Source organism: Mirounga angustirostris, unplaced genomic scaffold, assembly GCF_029215605.1.
Source record: "Mirounga angustirostris isolate CCGP_5_RB_7025 unplaced genomic scaffold, mMirAng1.0.hap1 SCAF_13, whole genome shotgun sequence".
Taxonomy (NCBI): Eukaryota; Metazoa; Chordata; class Mammalia; order Carnivora; family Phocidae; genus Mirounga; species Mirounga angustirostris.
The window spans coordinates 45,943,813-45,963,308 of NW_026991721.1; the positions used below are offsets into that span (position 1 = coordinate 45,943,813).

At 38.7% G+C, this 19,496-nt stretch overlaps 1 protein-coding gene across 2 annotated transcripts in view; it reads left to right on the plus strand.

Moving 5' to 3' along the window:
* Positions 1-19,496, plus strand: part of LOC123856523 (disks large homolog 2) — an 812,179-nt gene that overhangs the window by 138,587 nt on the left and 654,096 nt on the right. For both annotated transcript variants that reach the window (XM_064576814.1, XM_064576815.1), the window contains exon 3: positions 237-287. In XM_064576814.1, the coding sequence (XP_064432884.1) occupies positions 237-287 (51 nt within the window). The remainder of the gene's footprint in view (positions 1-236; positions 288-19,496) is intronic.

A 19,496-nucleotide genomic window follows, 5' to 3' on the forward strand; every position in this document is an offset into this window, starting at 1 on the left:
AAATTCTAAGGAATGCAATAAGCTTTGATTATTTTTTGCCAAAAATTTCACTTATATATTTTAGAATAGCTTAGATTGTATTTTATTTGGATGAAAACATACAATCACAAACATTTTTAACAAAGTGTGGTTTATTCATAGCCAGAAGGAAACTTAACCTTGAATGTTGTTAAAAACACAGCCATCTCCCCCTTAATATGTATTTAATCATTCTTTCTTTTTTTTCCTACTCACAGGTCAATGGAACAGAAATTGAATATGAGTTTGAAGAAATTACATTGGAAAGGGTAAGAAAAATCCAACAATCCAAAACCTTAATCTTTCATTTGACATTCTGCATCCTAATGATTATTTTGAGAAATCACACAATTGTGTGTTATACCTTGGAAGTTTCCAACAGGACTCAAAATAAAAATATTAATGAAATGCTTATAATGGAGGGCACAGAGACAAACAGACCAAATCACGGAATATTCCATGTGTAAATTGCATTGCCAAGATTCGGAGAAATGAATGAGAAAGACAGATATATTCAGTGAGCTAGTATAGCACTTTTTCCTGTTGTTTTCATTATTAACATTTTGCTATGCATTTTAGATACAGTACAAAATACTTTCATTTATGTAATATTAATGCTATCTCATAACTACCATTATCATGTATTTTTTAGTTTAAAAAAAAAAGTGATGCATTTTAAAGCCACCCTCATGGAGAAAAAACACAGCAATCCTGCAGATCTCTGCAAATATGTTATTAGGGCCTTGGCAAGGCTTTGACAAATTAGCAAATTTCTGTGTAACAACCCTAATCTATAAAGGCATTTTGCAAAACAGTAAGAGAAAGGCCAAAAACCACCTAGAAAAAATACGACCAAAAGGCATTAACAGGACATTCATCAAAAAAGTAAAGGCCAATGACACATGGAAACGTATTCAACCTTATTAATAAACAAAGAAAACAATGATGTTAAATGGGTTTTGTCTGTCCAATTGGGAAAATTTAAAAGAAAGATTAATATTCACTGCCATGGAGTAGACCTAGAAATTGTTACACCCACAAAAAAGCAATTTGGAAAAATGGATCAAAAGCTTTAAAATGGGCACACTTTCTTGACTCAGAATTTATACTTATAAAAATGTACAAAGATATAAAGAATGTTCATATTGGTATTGTTTATAATAGTGAAGATTGAAAAAGTCAAGTGTTTAGTAATACATTATTTTATGTCCAAATAATAGAAAATTATATTAAATTATATTATAATGGTATTTTTAAGAATATTTAAATAAAAGAATGGAAGGCCTAACAAGGTTATCTTGTCAAATTAAAAAAATAAATTTTATAAAATGGTATGTAATTACAATCCCATAAGTACCAACATGCATAATTTGCATTCATAAGTATATACAAAAGCCTGAAAGGATCTACATCAAAATGTTAACTCTTGTTAAGGGTTTTGGATAATTTTTAGTTTCTTCTTTTTGTATACATTTTTTTTGCTAAATATTCCATATTAAACATATAATTCATTTACAATAAGAAATAAAATTATAAGTATTTTTCTAAGCTGTTTCATTCAAGTATGAATTCAGACTCTAGACCTGCACTTAAATTTATGTTTCTTTTAAGTTTACTGATTATTCACTTTCCTGAGTCAGGGAATTTTTCATTCTCAGCCTAATTTTTATTGAGCATGAGTGGTTTTAAAAGGAAATTTACATTAAAAGTTAAGGGTTTGACAGGTGTGTTCTTTAAAACTTCCATTATGAACTTCGGTTAAATTTTAATGGCATGCTAAATGGAGAAAAATGAGGCTTATGGAAAATCAGCCCAAATGAAAAAAGAACACATTTCTCCTACTAAATCACTAATCTTCTCTCTGGGCCTGGCTATATAATTTGCGGAGTACAGTGTAAAATGAAAATGCGAGGCCCTTGTTTAAAAATTAAGAATCAAAACGATGTCAAGACCCAGGCATTAAGGGCCACGTGACCCTTCCTAAATGCAGGACCCGTTAGACCGCACGGATCTCACGCTCTTCGAGCCACCCCTTCTCCCTCCCCACACCCCCGCGTCTCAAACATGACACCGTTCTGTGTCATGGTTTTATAGATCAGAAAATCTAAGCTCACTTTGCTGTGAGCAAGAACATCCCGTGGGAGTGAGACAACTGTGCGTTGCCGGCTCCCTTCTGACACGCCCTTGCTTCCGGATCTGGCGTGTCACCTCGCTCCTGCCCTCGGAGTCCCAGTCACACTCGGAACCTGGACACTGCCACGAACTACACCCACCCCCAAAACCCCCATCAAGCGTTGTCCTCCTTGAACACCACCTCTCTTCCGTTCTTATAATTTATTCTAGTACCGCCCCCCTCAAAGAGTCTCCCAACTCCATTGGGACCTTGAGTCACCGATTTTACCATTTCCCTTACCAGTTTTCACCTTTCTTATGCCCACGCCTCCCCCACCCACCATACTCCGAGACTCCCTCTAAACAGGCTTTTACCATTCCTTCTTCTCCTCTCTCCCTTTCCGTGCTCCTCCAGCAAAGCCTCAGCCCTCCATGCCAGTGCCTGGGCAAATGAATGGGGCTAGAGAAGCACTCGTTCGTCTCACTTTAAATTTATAGCTATTGATTTCGAGTGAACCTTCAAAACATCCTAGCAAGTCTTAGATATTTCTTTAGAAAAATCACTCTCTCATTCTCTGGGACAACAGATTCACAACTTATTTGCTCTCCTCAAATCTCAAACACCCCCTCCCTCATCCTCAGTCTCTGCTGTTGACCTCTCTTCCTGTGTCCTTGAGAAAACCCAAGCAGTCACAAGAAAACCGCCTGACCTTCCTACCACCAGCTCTGCCAGTGTGCTTTCCCTTTTTCAATGGAAGAATGTTCCCTGCTCCTTTACGAGGCCAGCCCTTCACTTGTGACCCACACTCTCTAACCTCTTGTCCCTTTAAGGACTCTGCTTCTGCAGTTGTCTCCTCTCTCTCCTGCAATATCAGTTCCTCTCTCTCTTTTTTTTTTCCTGGATAAATTTAATACAGACATGATGTAATATCTCTCATTAAAAAAGAAAAGAAGGGGCGCCTGTGTGGCTCAGTTGGTTAAGCGACTGCCTTCGGCTCAGGTCATGATCCTGGAGTCCTGGGATCGAGTCCCTCATCGGGCTCCCTGCTCGGCAATGAGACTGCTTCTCCCTCTGACTCTCCCCCCTCTCATGCTCTCTCTGTCTCATTCTTTCTCTCTCAAATAAATAAATAAAATCTTTAAAAAAAAGAAAAAAGAAAAAAGTCCTCTAGCAATGGAGTAATATAGGAAAAAGCAAACAAAACAAAATGTCACTTGGCCCAATGTTTCCTTCCTGTTATTGTTTCATAGTTCTAGTTTCTTTACCAAAAATCTAGGAAAGTTGTCTATTTTCAATAACTCCAGTTTATTACTTCATTTTCTTATTTTAACCTAGTTCATTTTTTTCATCAGTAGTCCTAAAACCGTCTTCATCAAAGTCTTGACAGGCTCCATCTTGCTAAGTTCAAGCATCACTTCTCTGTGCTGACTTCTCAGCAGCACTTGATGCAGCTATTGCTGACTCCTTCCTTCAAGATGATAATTCCTTGCTTTGCAAGACAAAATATTTCTCCTGTTTATTCACGACCTCATTGACACTCTGTCTTTGTCTCCTTGCTGGCTCCTTCTCTAAATGTTGGAGCACTCCAGAAACCCAGTGCCCAGACCTCTTCTCAATCTCTCCTCATTCCCTTAGTGATCTCATGTAGACCTGTGGTGTTATATATCCTATCAACTGACAATTCCCAAATCTGAGTTATGATCTCTCCTGCATTCCAAATGTGTACAGCTAACTGTCCAGTTGGCATCTCTGCTGAATATCAAGAAGGTCTTCTCAACTGAGCATGTTCCTAACAGAATTCAAGATTTCCCTGCACGCCTTTACCCTCGGGGCAAAAGCTGCTCCTACCCTAATATTCCTCATCTTAGCTAATTGGTTCTATCATTTTCCTTATTATTCAAGCCCCCCCCCCCAAGAAAACCTTCTCTAGGAGTCTTGCTTAATTGCTCTTTTTCCCTTGGCCTCCAGAGCAAGTCCTACCCGTGCTCCCATGAAAATATATCTCAAAATCAATCAAATATTATCACTGACCCTGCTGAATTCTAGCCCAAATTAATATTCTCATGCCTGGACCACTGTAGTCGTTCCCACTTTTGCCCACTCCTCAAAGTAGCCAGAGTAATCTTTTTCAAAATGTAAACCAGATTATACCACTTTTATTCTTAAAACCCTCCAAGAGGTGATAATTATACTCATTAGCATCACCTACAAGACCTTATACAATCTGACCCCTGCTTCTCTCTCTGACATTATGCTCTCACCACAACTCCTATAACATTTCACACATACTTTCTTGTCATTCCTCCAAAAAGCCAGGCTTTCCCTGCCTTAAAGTCTTTATTTTTGTTATTCTATCTTCCTGCTAGAATCTCCCCTTGGATCTTTACCTGGCTTGCTCTTTCCATCATTTAAATATCTGCTCAAATGTCTCAGAAAAGTCTCCCTTGTGCACCCCATTTAAACTAGTACCAGCATCCCCATTACACTTTTTTCCACTTTCATAACTTTATGACTTTTTTAATTTCACTTAACAATATCTGAAATTTATATTATTAATTTATTTATTGCCCACTTTGTTAATATCTATCTCCCTCCCTAAATATATGGTATATGTAAATATATAGTCACTTCTGTATCCAATTTGCCTAGAACATTGTCTGGAATATAGTATATACTCAGTGAATATTTGGTGTATGAATGGATTATGCCAGTGCTCTACCACTGTAAGTGCAGTGAAGTAGAGACACATGGCCTGCATTTGAATCTTGGTTCTATCACTTACTGATTGAGTTAGTTTGAGCTGAATACTTAACCTTTCTGTGCGTCAATTTCCACAGCTGAAAATGAGGCAAACTATCTATAATTATCTCCTAGGGTCTTTGTAATGATTAAATGAGTTAATATAAAGGTTTAGGGCAGCATGCATGGTTGTTATTCTTCACTTTTCCTTTGTGCTAGCATTGTAGTTCTCCAAGTGTTATTTATTAGGATCATGAAGAAAGCTTATTAAAAACATAGCCTCGGTGCCTGGGTGGCTCAGATGGTTGAGCGTCTGCCCTCGGCTCAGGTCATGATCCCAGGGTCCTGGGATCAAGTCCCACATCGGGCTCCCTGCTCAGCGGGGAGCCTGCTTCTCCCTGCCCCTCTCTCTCTGTCTTTTATGAATAAATAAATAAAATCTTTAAAAAAATAAATAAAATAAAAACATAGCCTCCCAGTCTCAATGATCTAACTGGTCTAACTGATCTAACACTTTGTTCAGTGTCAGACACCAATAATGAAGAGGTTAAGGTTCTTGTTATATGCTCTTACGGCGTCTACTTTTTCTACATTTAATCTCTATAACATTTAATTTACCCCCTAGCTTCTCTTGATATAAGTCATACTGGGGGTATTAAATGCTCAGCTACCTTTGTTAATGTCATCAGAGCCCGTGGTGACAGAAAGATTTGAAATATCATAGGTGGCCTTTGCTGAGAGACCCAGACTGTGCTAATGAAAGGAATTTGTTGAATTATAATCTAGGTAACTTTGATTTTTCTGCTCTTTCTGGCATTTTCCCATCTTACAAAACATTTGAATCTGTTCTTCTAACATTCTTAACATATTTGAATCATCTCCTTCTTTATCACCATTGGCAGAATTTAGCCACTAAATTATGTCTTAAATGGCATACCTGCATTATCTCCTGAATCCTATGAAACATATACCCAATATCACAGCCAAAGTAATCTTTTTAAAACACAAATATGATTATGTTACCTTTTTTTTTAAGATTTATTTATTTGAGAGAGTGAGAGTGTGAGCTGGGGGGGTGGGCCGGGGGGGCAGAGGGAGGGAGAGAGAGAAGCAGACTCCCTGCTGAGTGTGTAGCTCCCCATCCACTGCTCCATCTCACAACCCTGAGATCATGACCTGAGCCGAAATCAAGAGTCACAGCTTAACCGACTGAGCCACCCAGGCACCACAATTATGTTACTTTTCTGTTTAAAATTATTCAAAGGCTTTCCATTGCCTTTGGGATAAAATTTAAACTCCTCTGTAGGTTTTGTAAGATGGGAAAATGCCAGAAAGAGCAGAAAAATCAAAGTTACCTAGATTATAATTCAACAAATTCCTTTCATTAGCACAGTCTGGGTCTCTCAGCAAAGGCCACCTATGATATTTCAAATCTTTCTGTCACCATGGGCTCTGATGACATTAACAAAGGTAGCTGAGTATAAAGTCTATGCCTCTGAGTTATTTATCCATTATTCATGCATGAAGTTAATAGGTTATGTACCCCCAGTATGACTTATATCAAGAGAAGCTAGTTTACCCAGCATGGATAATAGATTCATCATGGCTTTATAACCCTAACCATCATGCATGACTGCAATTTAGCAGAGATATTGAAGTGACTATATGACTATCTGTCACCTCCTCTGACCCCTGCCCCCGGCCTCCCAAAAAAAAAAAAAAATTGGAGTACTTTCCTGACAGCTGCAGAATGTATGATCATGTGATACTACTTGAATGTTCTAATGAGTCAAGGATATTCTTTTGCAGTTAAAAAAAACAAAAAACAAAAAAAACTTCAAAGATCTGAGCTATCCTCCCAAATACAAGTAATTTGTAGGGCAGAGGAAAGTGACTGATTTATTGCACCCTCCAAATTCGTATAGATGGACCAAGTCTTGGGTATAAGGTGGATAACATGGGGATTTTGAAAACAGTATTTGTGAACTGCCAGGTAAGAGGTGACACATTAGAGTTGTCTGATGAGCTCATCAGATTCATCCAGGTATCAGATTAATTGGAAAATCATTGGATGTCTGAATGACTTAGGCCAAATGTGTTTATCTCAAATTTAAATGGAATTTAAAGGTCTATTACTTCAAATAATGTACAAGCTTTGAATTTCCAAATTCCTGATTTTTTTTTTCTGGGGGTGTCCTCAGCTATATTCAGTTTAATTGTAACAGGAATAAAAAGCCAGAGTCCCAATGATATCTGATGGGGTTTCAGTTTTTATATAGTCAGCTATCATACAGTCTTATTCTAGTCTAATTAAATAATTTTTAATAATTGGTACATTTCTTAAATTAATCCCAAATTTTATGTATGTTCAATTATCAGTGTATATTGTAAGCAAGCATGTATATTTGTATGTGCATAGAAACCACTTAAACATAAGTGTATATTTTAGATATAAATAAAAATATTTACTTAATATGTATGAACTTAGATCCGACTTTAGTTAGCGTGATGGAAATATCACAAGATTTGTGGAACAAGAGTAGGTTTATATAGGCAGTCGAAAGAAGCATAGTCTTTGAACTCAGACCTTATTTTAAATCCAGGATCAGCCACTTTCTGTGTGACCTTGAGCAAGTAACTTAACCTGCTAGAGCCTCATTGGTTTTCTCCGCAGTGAATGAGATACTAATATCTATCATATAGCATTGTTGTGAAAAGTAGAAATAATATATGTATAATGTATAAAAGAGTTTATGGAACATCACAAATGTTCAATATTATTACACACACATACACACTTATGGAGGTCTCATTTACTTTTAAGATGTCACTGCTTAAGGCTATGATTCTGAGGCTGGGTCAAGGGGCCACTGCATGCTTCCTGTTTCCCCTGTGTGTGTGTGTGACTAAATTTGTGGTGAATGATAAGCTTCTAAGTGATCCTCCAAATGTTCATATATCCAATTATCAGTAGAGTCTGCTCTTGAGTTTGCAGACATAGCTTCCTGCAGAACAACACGGTGCTATTTCTAGCTCTCTCCTTTGTTAGCTAACAAGAATTTAGTTCCAGGCTAGACACATAGTTGCAGTGTATTCTTTTGTCTTTGATAGCTTCAGGCTACGATATTTGCTTCACATGCCCCAAGAGGTCCATAAATTCTTATATTCTAACAACCCCCCACTTCCAGTCTCTACATATGATACAGTGAGCAGCTGTTGTGTCAGAGGGAACTGGCAGAAGGAACATCCCCCTTTGGGGGAACGGCTCCTCTCCCCATTCTAACCATGGTGTTCTGGGGACAACTGCTGGTCGTGGCGCCATCACCCAGGGGATTGGTCTAGAGCTGCTAATTGGAATTACCCAGTGAGACAGTAAAAAATCACAGACCTGCACCTCTGAAACAAATAATACAGTATATGTTAGGAAAAAAAAAAAAAAAGAAGATAGTAGGAAGGGAAAAATGAAGGGGGGAAATCGGAGAGGGAGACGAACCATGAGAGACGGTGGACTCTGAGAAACAAACTGAGGGTTCTAGAGGGGAGGGGGGTGGGGGATGGGTTAGCCTGGTGATGGGTATTAAAGAGGGCACGTTCTGCATGGAACACTGGGTGTTATACACAAACAATCATGGAACACTACATAAAAACTAATGATGTAATTATGGTGATTAACATAACATCATAAAATTAAAAAAAAAATTTTAAATAAAATAAAATAAGAAAAAAATAATAATACTGATGCCCGAGCCTGGCCCTAGACCAAATGGGGAAGAACCTCAGGAGGGTGGAGCATGGGAAATCCTTATTTTGAAAACATTCTTAGTGATTTAATGCACAGTTTAGGGGTTGACACCTGAGCCAAACTGAACCAATAAACGTGCTCCTCAGGATTTTTCCCACTACAGTGTGGGGGATAGAGCAGTGCAGCATACAATCATGTAGCAAAGCTGGGAGATAGGAGGCAGAGGAGCCCTGTGGGTCTCCTGCTGTGTGGGGTCAGCTCATCTGAGAAAAGGAGGCTTCCTGCTGAGAAAGCCAGAGACAGAAAATGAGAAAAGGAGGAAGGGAGGGAGAGGGGGTGAGAGAAGAGAGAGGAAGAGGAAGAGGGGAAAAGAGAGAAGAGGGGAGAGAGAGAGAGAGAGAATTGGAAGCATCCAGTTCCCCTGTTAGGTCTGTCCTAAAGGCAATCAGACGCCACTCCCTATGCAATTGCTGCCTGAGTCTTCCCTTAAATTCCTCTTAGCCAAACTAATTTAAATCAGGCTCCCACAACTTGCCTATGTTTGCACTTAAGCAAATGTATCTTGGTGTTGTAGTGTCTCTCTCACTGTGCTGAAGTTCCGAGTAGGTCCTAGGTTATGGCTAGGTCCGTGCTGCCCTAGCCTGTTCTCAAAATAAATGTTGCCTTGCTTAGATTCTTTACCTTTTCTAAATTCTAGTCCTGTCTCTCACCACTAAGGTAAGGTCATAAAGCAAAGCTCTCCAGTAGAAGAGTGTTGGCAGGTTGCAGTAAATCTTAATACCCCAAAGCTTACACATACCATTTCCTTTAAAGTAACCCATCACTGTGTTCCAAATCCCAGAAATAAAAGAGCAATAAAAAAAAAAAGGGTGGCAGGTAAAGAGAATGGCTGGTGATAGGTCGATGAATTTAGGTCTCTACTGTCTAGAAACTTTTCTGATTTGGGAACCAGCAAGCTTTGTACATAAGGAAAGTAGTCTGCAGCATGAACTACTAGACTCAGCTGTCAGAAAAAAAAAAATGACTGCTAGAAATATAGTTTACAGACATTTGAGGGGTCATTAATCTAACTTTTCTTTAAATGTAAGCACCAAAGTCTCAGGATTGAGGAGCTCCTGGTAAACATACCTCAAATGGCTGATTTAGACTAATTGGCACAAAGTACATCTAGCTGAAATTCAGCTGCTGACTCCAACCATCTCCATTTTTCTTTGTAAGCTCCCAGCTGAGTTATCTCCCTTCTTTCACCTCACAAACCCTCTGTTAACAGAGTATTAACAAGTTCATTAGTCTGGCCTCAGTGCCCTCACGTCATCTAAAGTGGCCAATGTATTTTCTTCTGTGAACCACTTGTTAGGCTATCTTTCTTTGACAATGCCCCTGATCATTACACACACATTTAATGCTAGTGCAGTGGAACTTTTAAACCTAACATCTTTGAAACAAAATCCACACTGGGAAGACTTACACAGAAATGATAAAACTCTATCATTCCTGAGTTGAATTTTCTAAGCAGAGCAGATCTGTTTCTGTGGCTGGTACCAACAAGATACGGGTGGTTAAGAAAGTTTGGCAAGGAGAACTCTCACTGTTCAGGATTATGATGAGGGTCCTGGAAAGCAAAGATCCAAGGAGCACCAATATAGCCACCAGGAATCGCACATGGGTCACTAAATACTAGATCTTGGAAATGGTAAAAATGGGGTATTTTGCTACTTGTAACTGAACAAATTCTAACTGATGTAGCAAGGGCAGGAGCAAATGCGATCTCAGTAGCCCCACTGTCAGGCTAGCAAACAAATGCGATCTCAGTAGCCCCACTGTCAGGCTAGCAAACAAATGCGATCTCAGTCCTTAGTGCTTCTCTTAGAGCCACTTCAGCCACCTCCAGAATGATCCACAGTTCGATGTCCTTACACAGTGACAGAAAGCTGTACATTCGTTAGTCATTTTTCCTCACAAGTAACTGCTGTAACATCCACGGCCCCTGTCTGAGATGTCCCTTCCAGTTGGTCTGGTTTCTGCTGTACCTTTCCAGTGTTGGTTGGACATCTGTTGGTTATTTATCCATTTCGTGCTTTTTACCTTTTTCACTTTGCTAACTGTACCCAGATTTTAGTTCAGATATCTACCTTGGCCACAATAGCCCACGTGATTCGACGGAAGCTAAGGTGACTCTTAAATCCAAAGGTAGTTTCTAACTGATCTAGGCCAGCGAGCACATCCTGCTGGCCTGGCCTCCATCGGGTGGTGGGTATGCAACCCAAACCCGTACAACCAGAATTTCATGACTGTTACTTAGAATTCTGAGACAGAAACCACCCTCTTCCATGGTCATGGAAGTGAGGAACTCCATAGCTCAGATAGTAGTATGGAGCCATTTATGGCCATAAGAAGATTCCAGCTTTAGAATGAAGGAGCATTTTAGATGGCAAAGTAGATAAACGGGGTAAAGATCAGTCTGGCAACATCTTGAGACCATGACTCAAACCACTTTTGGAGTACAGCTTCTGATCAACCTTCTCTCTCTACCCTCCCCTACAATGAAAACCTGCTTTTATGGGGAGAAAGGAAAAGGAAAAATACAGGAGAAGAAACAAAAACACTAGGAATATCTCAAAATAGAGATGCATAGTAGAAAAACTGAAAGTTATTTCAAGAGTTTAAGAAATAGTTAGAACTGGTGGGTTTAAAAAAATATATTTTATCCACTTAGCTTAATGAGCTTGAGCATTTTTAAACTTTCAAATGATCTATCCTTTTGAGAAATGGAATGCATGTGTTATGAAAATATTCATAGGCATCGGAACCTCTATGGCATATTATCTAGTTTTATTTATTTTTGGTTTTTTAAAGATTTTATTTATTTATTTTAGAAAGAGCCAGAAAGAGAGAGAGAGAGAGGGAGAGAATGAGCGCATGAGCAGGGGGGAGGGGAAGAGGCAGAGGGAGAAGCAGACTTCCCCCCACCCCACCCCAAGGGAACCTGATGCAGGACTCAATCCCAGGACCCTGAGATCATGACCTGAGCCGAAGGCAGACAGTTAATGGACTGAGCCACCCAGGTGCCCATGTATTATCTAGTTTTAAAGTTTACAATGTTCAGTCTATATGGACTCTGCATAAATTAAGCAAGACATATTTAGTCACTAAGAAGAATGTCGTCTTGGATTTAATTCAGGATCACCAATCAGTCTTTACTGATCCTAAAATTGCTCTTCACTCCCTTACCATTTTTGCCTAGGAAGCTCTTCCTGAAAACCCAGCTCGTGAATTACCTTATCTGAACAGCTTTGTCAAATTCTCTCAGTTATAGTTAGCTAATTCATCCTCTTTATCACCTCAGGACTTTCTCATTGTCATCTATTTTCATACTGTATCTACCTTCTATATAACAAGGTCCTCAAAGGCTAAAATGTTTCTCAGTTTAATCCTTTTTATTTGGAATTTTACATCTGGGTGTTTTTAATCCCCAGAAGAATTTAGTAGCTCACTAGTTGAATCATTGGAAGAATTATTTAGTCTTCTGACAAAAGGTATAGGACAGCATAATATGTGCTAAGCGAAATAAGTCAATCAGAGAAAAACAATTATCATATGATCTCAATGATATGTGGAATTTGAGAAACAAGGCAGAGGATCATAGGGGAAGGGGAGGGAAAAAGGAAACAAGATGAAACCAGAGAGGGAGACAAACCATAAGAGAATCTTAATCTCAGGAAACAAACTGAGGGTTGCTGGAGTGGAGGGGGGTGGGAGGGATGGGGTGGCCGGGTGATGGACATTGGGGAGGGTATGTACTACGGTGAGTGCTGTGAATTGTGTAAGACTGATGAATCACAGACCTGTACCCCTGACACAAACAATACATTATATGTTAATAAAAAAATTAAATAAACCTTCAAAATAAAAAAAAGTACAGGATAAGGATACATTTTTACTCCTGATTGTGTATATGTATACATGTATACACACAAACACATGTGTATAAATTTTACGTACATCTTATATTATACATTATACACCTTATAATATACATATGCATATATTTCTTTCATGTATTTATGTGTTTATGTGTGTCTGCAGATAGATAGATAGTATCTTCTTTGTAAGCTGGGGCCAATGCTCAGTGCTCTTTCTAGTGCTGGTAGTAGTAGCTGCTGCAACAATAAATATATCAATCTCTATCACCTATTAAAATTTGAACCTTATATGCTAATCTCTTATATGCTAATCTATGGTGGTTATGTCATATCTTAACAATTAGGTCATCACATAAGTTTTAGAGCTTCCATTTTACAATAAGCAGACGGTAGTTCAAGGAGGTTAAGACGTTTGTCCATGGTCACAAAACTAGCATATGGCAGAGCTGCTGATATTTCTTCAATGACTGTGTGGTACCACTGCATAGCATGAAAAATATGGAAGACTTTTCAGAGTAAAACATTTACTCTTTGACCAGCAGTAATATATTCAGACTGCCTTTAAGGCTTATACATTTATCAAAAGGAAACATTCAGCCAGAGGCACAATATCTTAGGTTAGCTCTGAAAGGCTGAAAGCAGCTTTAAGAGAAAGACAAAAACAAAACAAAAGACAATGTCAGTGAATAGAGAGGCATTTATTTTTCTTTGGGATCATATCTTAATATTTGAGAAATAAGCCAGGCTGATCTCTCCATCCACCCCCAGCATCTGCTTAAACTGCTCAAAGCTCAGTAATGTAACCCAATTCTGGGGAAAAACAACGACAAAAATGACATCGCATCTTGCATATTTAGCATTGTTCTAATTCAAAAAAAGGAACTCCGGTTCAAGCAGTGCTCCAATTGTGTTTTTGAAATGTTCCTCAGGAAGACATACCCGTGTTTTCTGAAGTGAAAATTGGTGAGATTGTTAGTTCCACTATCTAGGTAGTGTTACTGCTTCATCACTTGATATAGTGTATATATTTTAATGTGTTCAATGCATATATTATGATATCATGAATATATTATATCATATTTTAATATTACTTCATTATTTTCAAACAATTTTCCAGAGATTTCATCCTTCAAACTACTCTGTGAAATGGAAAAGAAAACATGACACTCCTCATTTTGCAAATGAGGAAACAAAGGCTCAGAAAGTGTTTTTCATGGATTCCTCAAAGTCACTCAGTACAGAGCAAAGGCCAGTCTGAAATTCACATCTCTAACTTCCAGCCTCACTCCTTTTCCTCTATCTCTTGCTTTTTTTATTTTTGGTTTTGTTTTAATATCAAATCCAAATAATCATGTTTTTCTTCAGGTAAAACGGACTCAAAATATTAAAATGTGATCATTGATTTCTGAAACAAAGCTGAAATCAAAAGAAAACTTTCTCTCATACCAAATTAGATTTTAAATCACCCCAAATTATTTAAACTTGCTTTTTTTAAAGCAACTATCATACACCTTTAGGCTCTTGAGAAGCATTTCCACATACCAAGTTTTTATCTTGTACCACCAGTAGGAAGGAACCCTTCAGACTTCTAAATTTTGAACATTACTCTAGGAAAGACATTTCTTACATCAATTTAAATTATCTTCCAGTAATTCCTACCAAACTATTTCTACCAGTAGAGCAACGTATTTCAAGTGTGGATTTTATGGTCATTTAGCCTGAGATCAAATTGTAGCTTTAACAACAATTTAGTGAGTTTGAGCAAGTCCCTCAATCCATCCATGCCTCCCTATGCTCATCGGCAAACTAGGGTTGAAAATAATTCCTGCCTCCTAAGGTTATTATGCAGACTACACGCGTTCATATTAAAATAAAGTACTTGAAACAGTGCCTGTCCCTAATGCTATACAGGAGTTAGTCATTATTATTACTGGCCTACTTGTTCTTCATGTGATGGGCCTCAAATGATTTCAAAAAGAAATCAAAGTTCACTCTCTCCCTTGAGACTTTTCTCCTGCAGAATTACCCCTACTCCCCTATTCCTTTAATTATTCCTCACATGGTTCCCTTCTTTTGGCAGTGCTCCTAAAGATGATTACTTTTCCTGCTAAAATGTTGTCTCCTTCTATAGCTATGCATCGACTGCCCACTGCGGCACCAGAATCCATGCTCTGTTCACTCCACAGTCATTAATTGGTCACCTCTTCTGTGACCGCTGTATTAGATATTGTCAATAGGTAGTGAACGAGACAGACTCTGCCTTCAGAGAGCTTAGTATTAGTATTATTAGTATTAGCATTAATTACTATTAGTATTAGTAGGAAAGACAGACATACTGAATAAGTCATTACTTTGGGGAGATCTATGATCATAGTGTTAGTCAGGCTTGTCATCTTCTTGTTCAGTGTGACTATTCCATGACATAAACCTGAAAAGCAAAAGAAAAAGAAAAGGCTCTCATACTCAATTTGCTGTGGTAAAATGAAAACCTGGGCTTTTACATTGACCAGTTATTGAACTGAGTGTTTCTCAGTCTATGGTATGTATCTCTGTGTCTGCATTTAATGATAAAATACGCAGGTGACAAAATATTTTGTGAGGGCCATTTATTATAGCTTCAAAATTAAACTCATGTCAGTGTTATTTAACTACTTTCTTTTCCAGCATGTTACTGTAGGGACAGGCTATCTTTAGCCTGGGCTGTTTTGAGAGAAACTATGACATGCTTTTCTGAGTGTTCTTTCATGTTTGGCAATGCCTACAAGGATGTTCTTAGGTGAACTGACCAAATCCTTTGCCAGCACTTGAGAATATAGTTGAAATGCAGTATTCTGCTCTCCCTGGGCAACCTATGCATCACTCAGACCTGTCTGTTCTGAATAAGAAGGGGATTTTTTTTTCAAATATATGGGAAAATATTAAGGACATCTGAACTTTGTGATGAAATTCATTAACTGCATTACCTTATGTAGTCCTCCTTGCTACAACTCTCTGAAGTAAGTATCATACTGTCTTGCAACTGAGGCACTGAGTGATAAATTGATGTGCCCAACATCACACAGCTAGAAGGGGATGGAGAGAAATCTGAAGTGAGACTGGTTCACATCTAAAATTTCACAAAGAACCCCTTGCTCTATAGTTTCAGTATTTCTCTTTCCACTCATTGTCGAGGCTGAGTGTGTTATTTCACATAGCATGGGGATTTTCCTTTTGGAAAACTTGGCATTTGAACAGCTAATGTAAGAATTCTAGCCTCTGATTCCCAAAGGGATGTTTCTTAACTTGAACATAGAGTCTACATTTGTGCTCAGTGGGGAAGGAAGAGTAATGACATTGAATGAAGGCAGCACTGACTGTGAAATCAGTTACCTTTTAAATCTCAGGGTTATTGAATTAATGAATTAGTCTTAGAAGGCTGTGTATCATTCTTGGACTCCTGAGAAAGGAAATTGAATATTAACCCAGTTCACATCCATAATGCACAATTTATAGCTACATGCAGACTAAAACATATGGTGGAAACATTCTTTCATTCTTTCAGATTATTTTATGTTGAGTGTCCCACATACAGCAGGTCTTTAAACTGACTTGTCGTGTATGATCAAAATAATAAAACATGTGTTGATAATAACCTTGAGAACAAATTGGTGCTGCCCAAACTTGCTTGAGCTGTAAAATGTCCATCGTAATAATGACTACAAGATGCAGAGACAGTATTTTAAACACACACACACACACAATTTGGTCATGTCACCTCTAAAGTTATGCCCCCCAACATTGCTGAAACCTCATTCACAGAAAACTCAGGTTCACTGTGAATACGTGGGGCTATTTTTTTTAATGGTTAGAATGGTTGTGAGTTCTTAAAAAGTCTACAGAAGGAGATTAAATAACCATAGTTAGGCAGTTTCATATGAAGCATGTCAAAGCTGCATAGTTTTGAAACCTCAGGAGAAAGTTGAGCCTTCTGAGCATTTATAAACCACCAATGAATTGCCAGGCCCCAAACCACCACAGAATTTCCTGCTGTCTGGTAAGTTGCCACAGCCTACACGATTGCAGCCAAAAACATACTCGGTACTGGAAAATCTGTGATTCTCATCACGGTCCCCGCCTTGCATGCCCTGGGACCACAGTCTGGTTAGAAGAAGCCCATGGAATATTTTGTAGTGTTTTTATTTCTCCTTCCTTCAGTTCTGCCATTGGCATGAGCTTCCCTTGAATAGACCAGAATCCTTAGTAGAAATTCCAAAAGAAAAATTCAGCGAAACAGTTCCACCTCCTGCTTTGGGTAAGTGTAGTAAATGCATTAGAACTTTTAGCTCCCAGAAATTTGGAGTCTACTGTTTTATTGGGCCTGAGTGGAAGCACACTAAGTTTGAATGAGTGCTGGTACCCCCTTTCCTTGCCACATAGAGCCGTCCAGAGACTTTGCCTTCACTATAAACACAAATTAACTCTTATCCAACTGTGAAGTTCCTGACCCAGTACTTCCTACTATATGTTGGCTGAAAATCTCATTTCTAGCCAGTTGTCTCTGGTTCATTATTTTGCCTCATAAGCTCACTGTGAATATATTGCTAGTTGTGCTTCCTAAGACTGTAAACCACTTCCTTCACTTCTTTAGAAAATGGTCCACTAAATGAACAGAGGAGTTTATAATATGCCATTTCCTTTAAACACAGATGTCATGATATAGTAACAATAGTTCCTAAGTACTTGAGATGTACTGCTGAGGCCTCCATTATTTTATTTAAGCTCTACAACAAACAACCAATTAGCTTTTCTTACCCTCATTGGGAAGATAGGAAAACTGAATATGATAGTGTTTAAGTAACTTAAAATCACATTTCTATTAAACAGTGGGACCAGAATTCAGTCCCAACTATTTTGATTACATCTATCCAAGTCCTTACTGTTTCTTACTATAAACTTATATGGTAGATGTGATTCAAACCCTATACAGATGAAGAAACTGAGGCTAGAGAGTTAAGTCACTTAGCCACTATATAAAGTTTATGCGAAAAGGCCAGGGAGAGAGAAAAATGATGCCACTGTGTATTTCTAGAGCATGCTTCCTTCTGTGATATTCTCACCTTGGCATCCCCATCAGTTTAATCAGAAAGCAGCCCTTACTAGTCTTACCTAATCAATCACTGAGTCAATTCCACTTCTCTAATCCCTCTCAAACCCACTTGTTTTTCTCCAGACACACTGCCTACTGCAGGGTGCCGTCACTTCTCACCAGGATTATTGCAGCCTCCTAACTAGTCCTTATGTCCCAGTCTTAAGTCCCCTTCAGTGCATTACTCACACCAGGGCCACTGCGCTTCCTTAAGATTAAGTCAGGACTGCGATGTTTATTAGTCCTCATTGACTTTTAGGGAAAATCCAACCTCCTTGGCTCAACACCCAAGGTCTTTTATGTTCTACCTCTCTCTTAAGCCTCCAGCTTATCCTTTACTATTCCCTTCTTGCATCTGGACTCCAGCCACATGGCATGACTTAGAATTTCCCAAACTCACAGGATTCTTTTTCTCCCCTCCTCTTTTTCTGTGAATGTACTTCTCCATGCCCCATCCCCTTTCCTAACTAATGCCTCCCCAAACTGAATGTAAGCTTAGGCATTCTCTTCTTCTGGAAGCCTTCTCTGACAACCCATAGCTCTTGAGTGCCTTTCTCCTCTATCGATCGGCCATTTGAAAGTCCTCTGTCAAGAACACTATGGGCCCTTTTCCAGAACTTAGCAGTTGACCTCACTTGGTAGCTGCTCAAAATAATAATAATAACTGCAATGTTCTTGTCCTTCAAAAAAGAGTGCATATATTGAATTAGAGAGAAAACAAATAGGGTGTCCTAGTTGCCTCCTCTGCCACAATTGTGCAGCCATTCACAGGACAAATTTTCCATCCTACCAGAATCCACCTAGAGATGGACTCAGATCCTGAGTCTCTGCTGGTTTAGCAATATTCAGTCAGTCAGTCAGTCAGTCACTAAATATGTATTGATTGCCTACCACATATTATGTTCTGTTTTAGCCTCAGGGCATATAACAGTAAACAAAACAAATAAAAATCTTTACCCTTGGTGAGCTTGTATTCAAGTGGAGGAGACCTCAAATAAACTAAATATGTAAAATGAATAGTATATTAGATGGTGGTAAGTGCTATGGGGAAAATACAGCAGATTTGTATTGACCTTAGTTACCCAAACAGGTAAAAGTCATTTAATGTTTCCCCTTGAAATAGCAATTTCCATTCAAAATGGTCATTGTCTTCATCCCTTGACTAGCATGTGTGAGTGGTGTGGTAACTCTACTCTCCTGGCTGGACTTCAGGCACCTTCAGAAAAGTGCAAGTATGGACTTAGCAGATACTGCTCTTACAAAAGCATCAAAGACATTCCACAGATACATCAATGGTACAGACTTACACAGAGTCGCTATCTCAGATTGTGTTGCCTTTCTCTTTCTCTCTTTATCTCATACACACACACACACACACAAAAGAGGTTCTTGGAACATAACTACATGTGACAGACATCTATTCTATCTAGCAGATTCCACCTTCAAATATTTGGTGCTGGGAATCAGATCTATTTCACTGTTAACTATGACTGGAACATGTCAAAAGGCATTGTGCATATGCCCTCATGGGTGTTCAGGAGATGAGAAGCTAAGCTTTGAATATGAATGTGCTACTGAGCATTGTCAAGGCCTGAAATAAGATGCTGACCACTAGTGTACTTGTCTCCAGAGTTCCCACTGCTTCCCAAGCTAAACTTCCTAGCACTTCTCAACCCACATTAAATTTACCTCATTTCTGTGGAACTAAGAAAATAGCTCAAGGAAGTGAACTGTGTACTTGCTGTGAAGCTATAATTGCCAAAGCAATCTCTTCAGAAAGACTCTTTCTGCCTTCTTCCTTGACTGGATCAGGAACTCTTCCTAGAAGCTACCTAT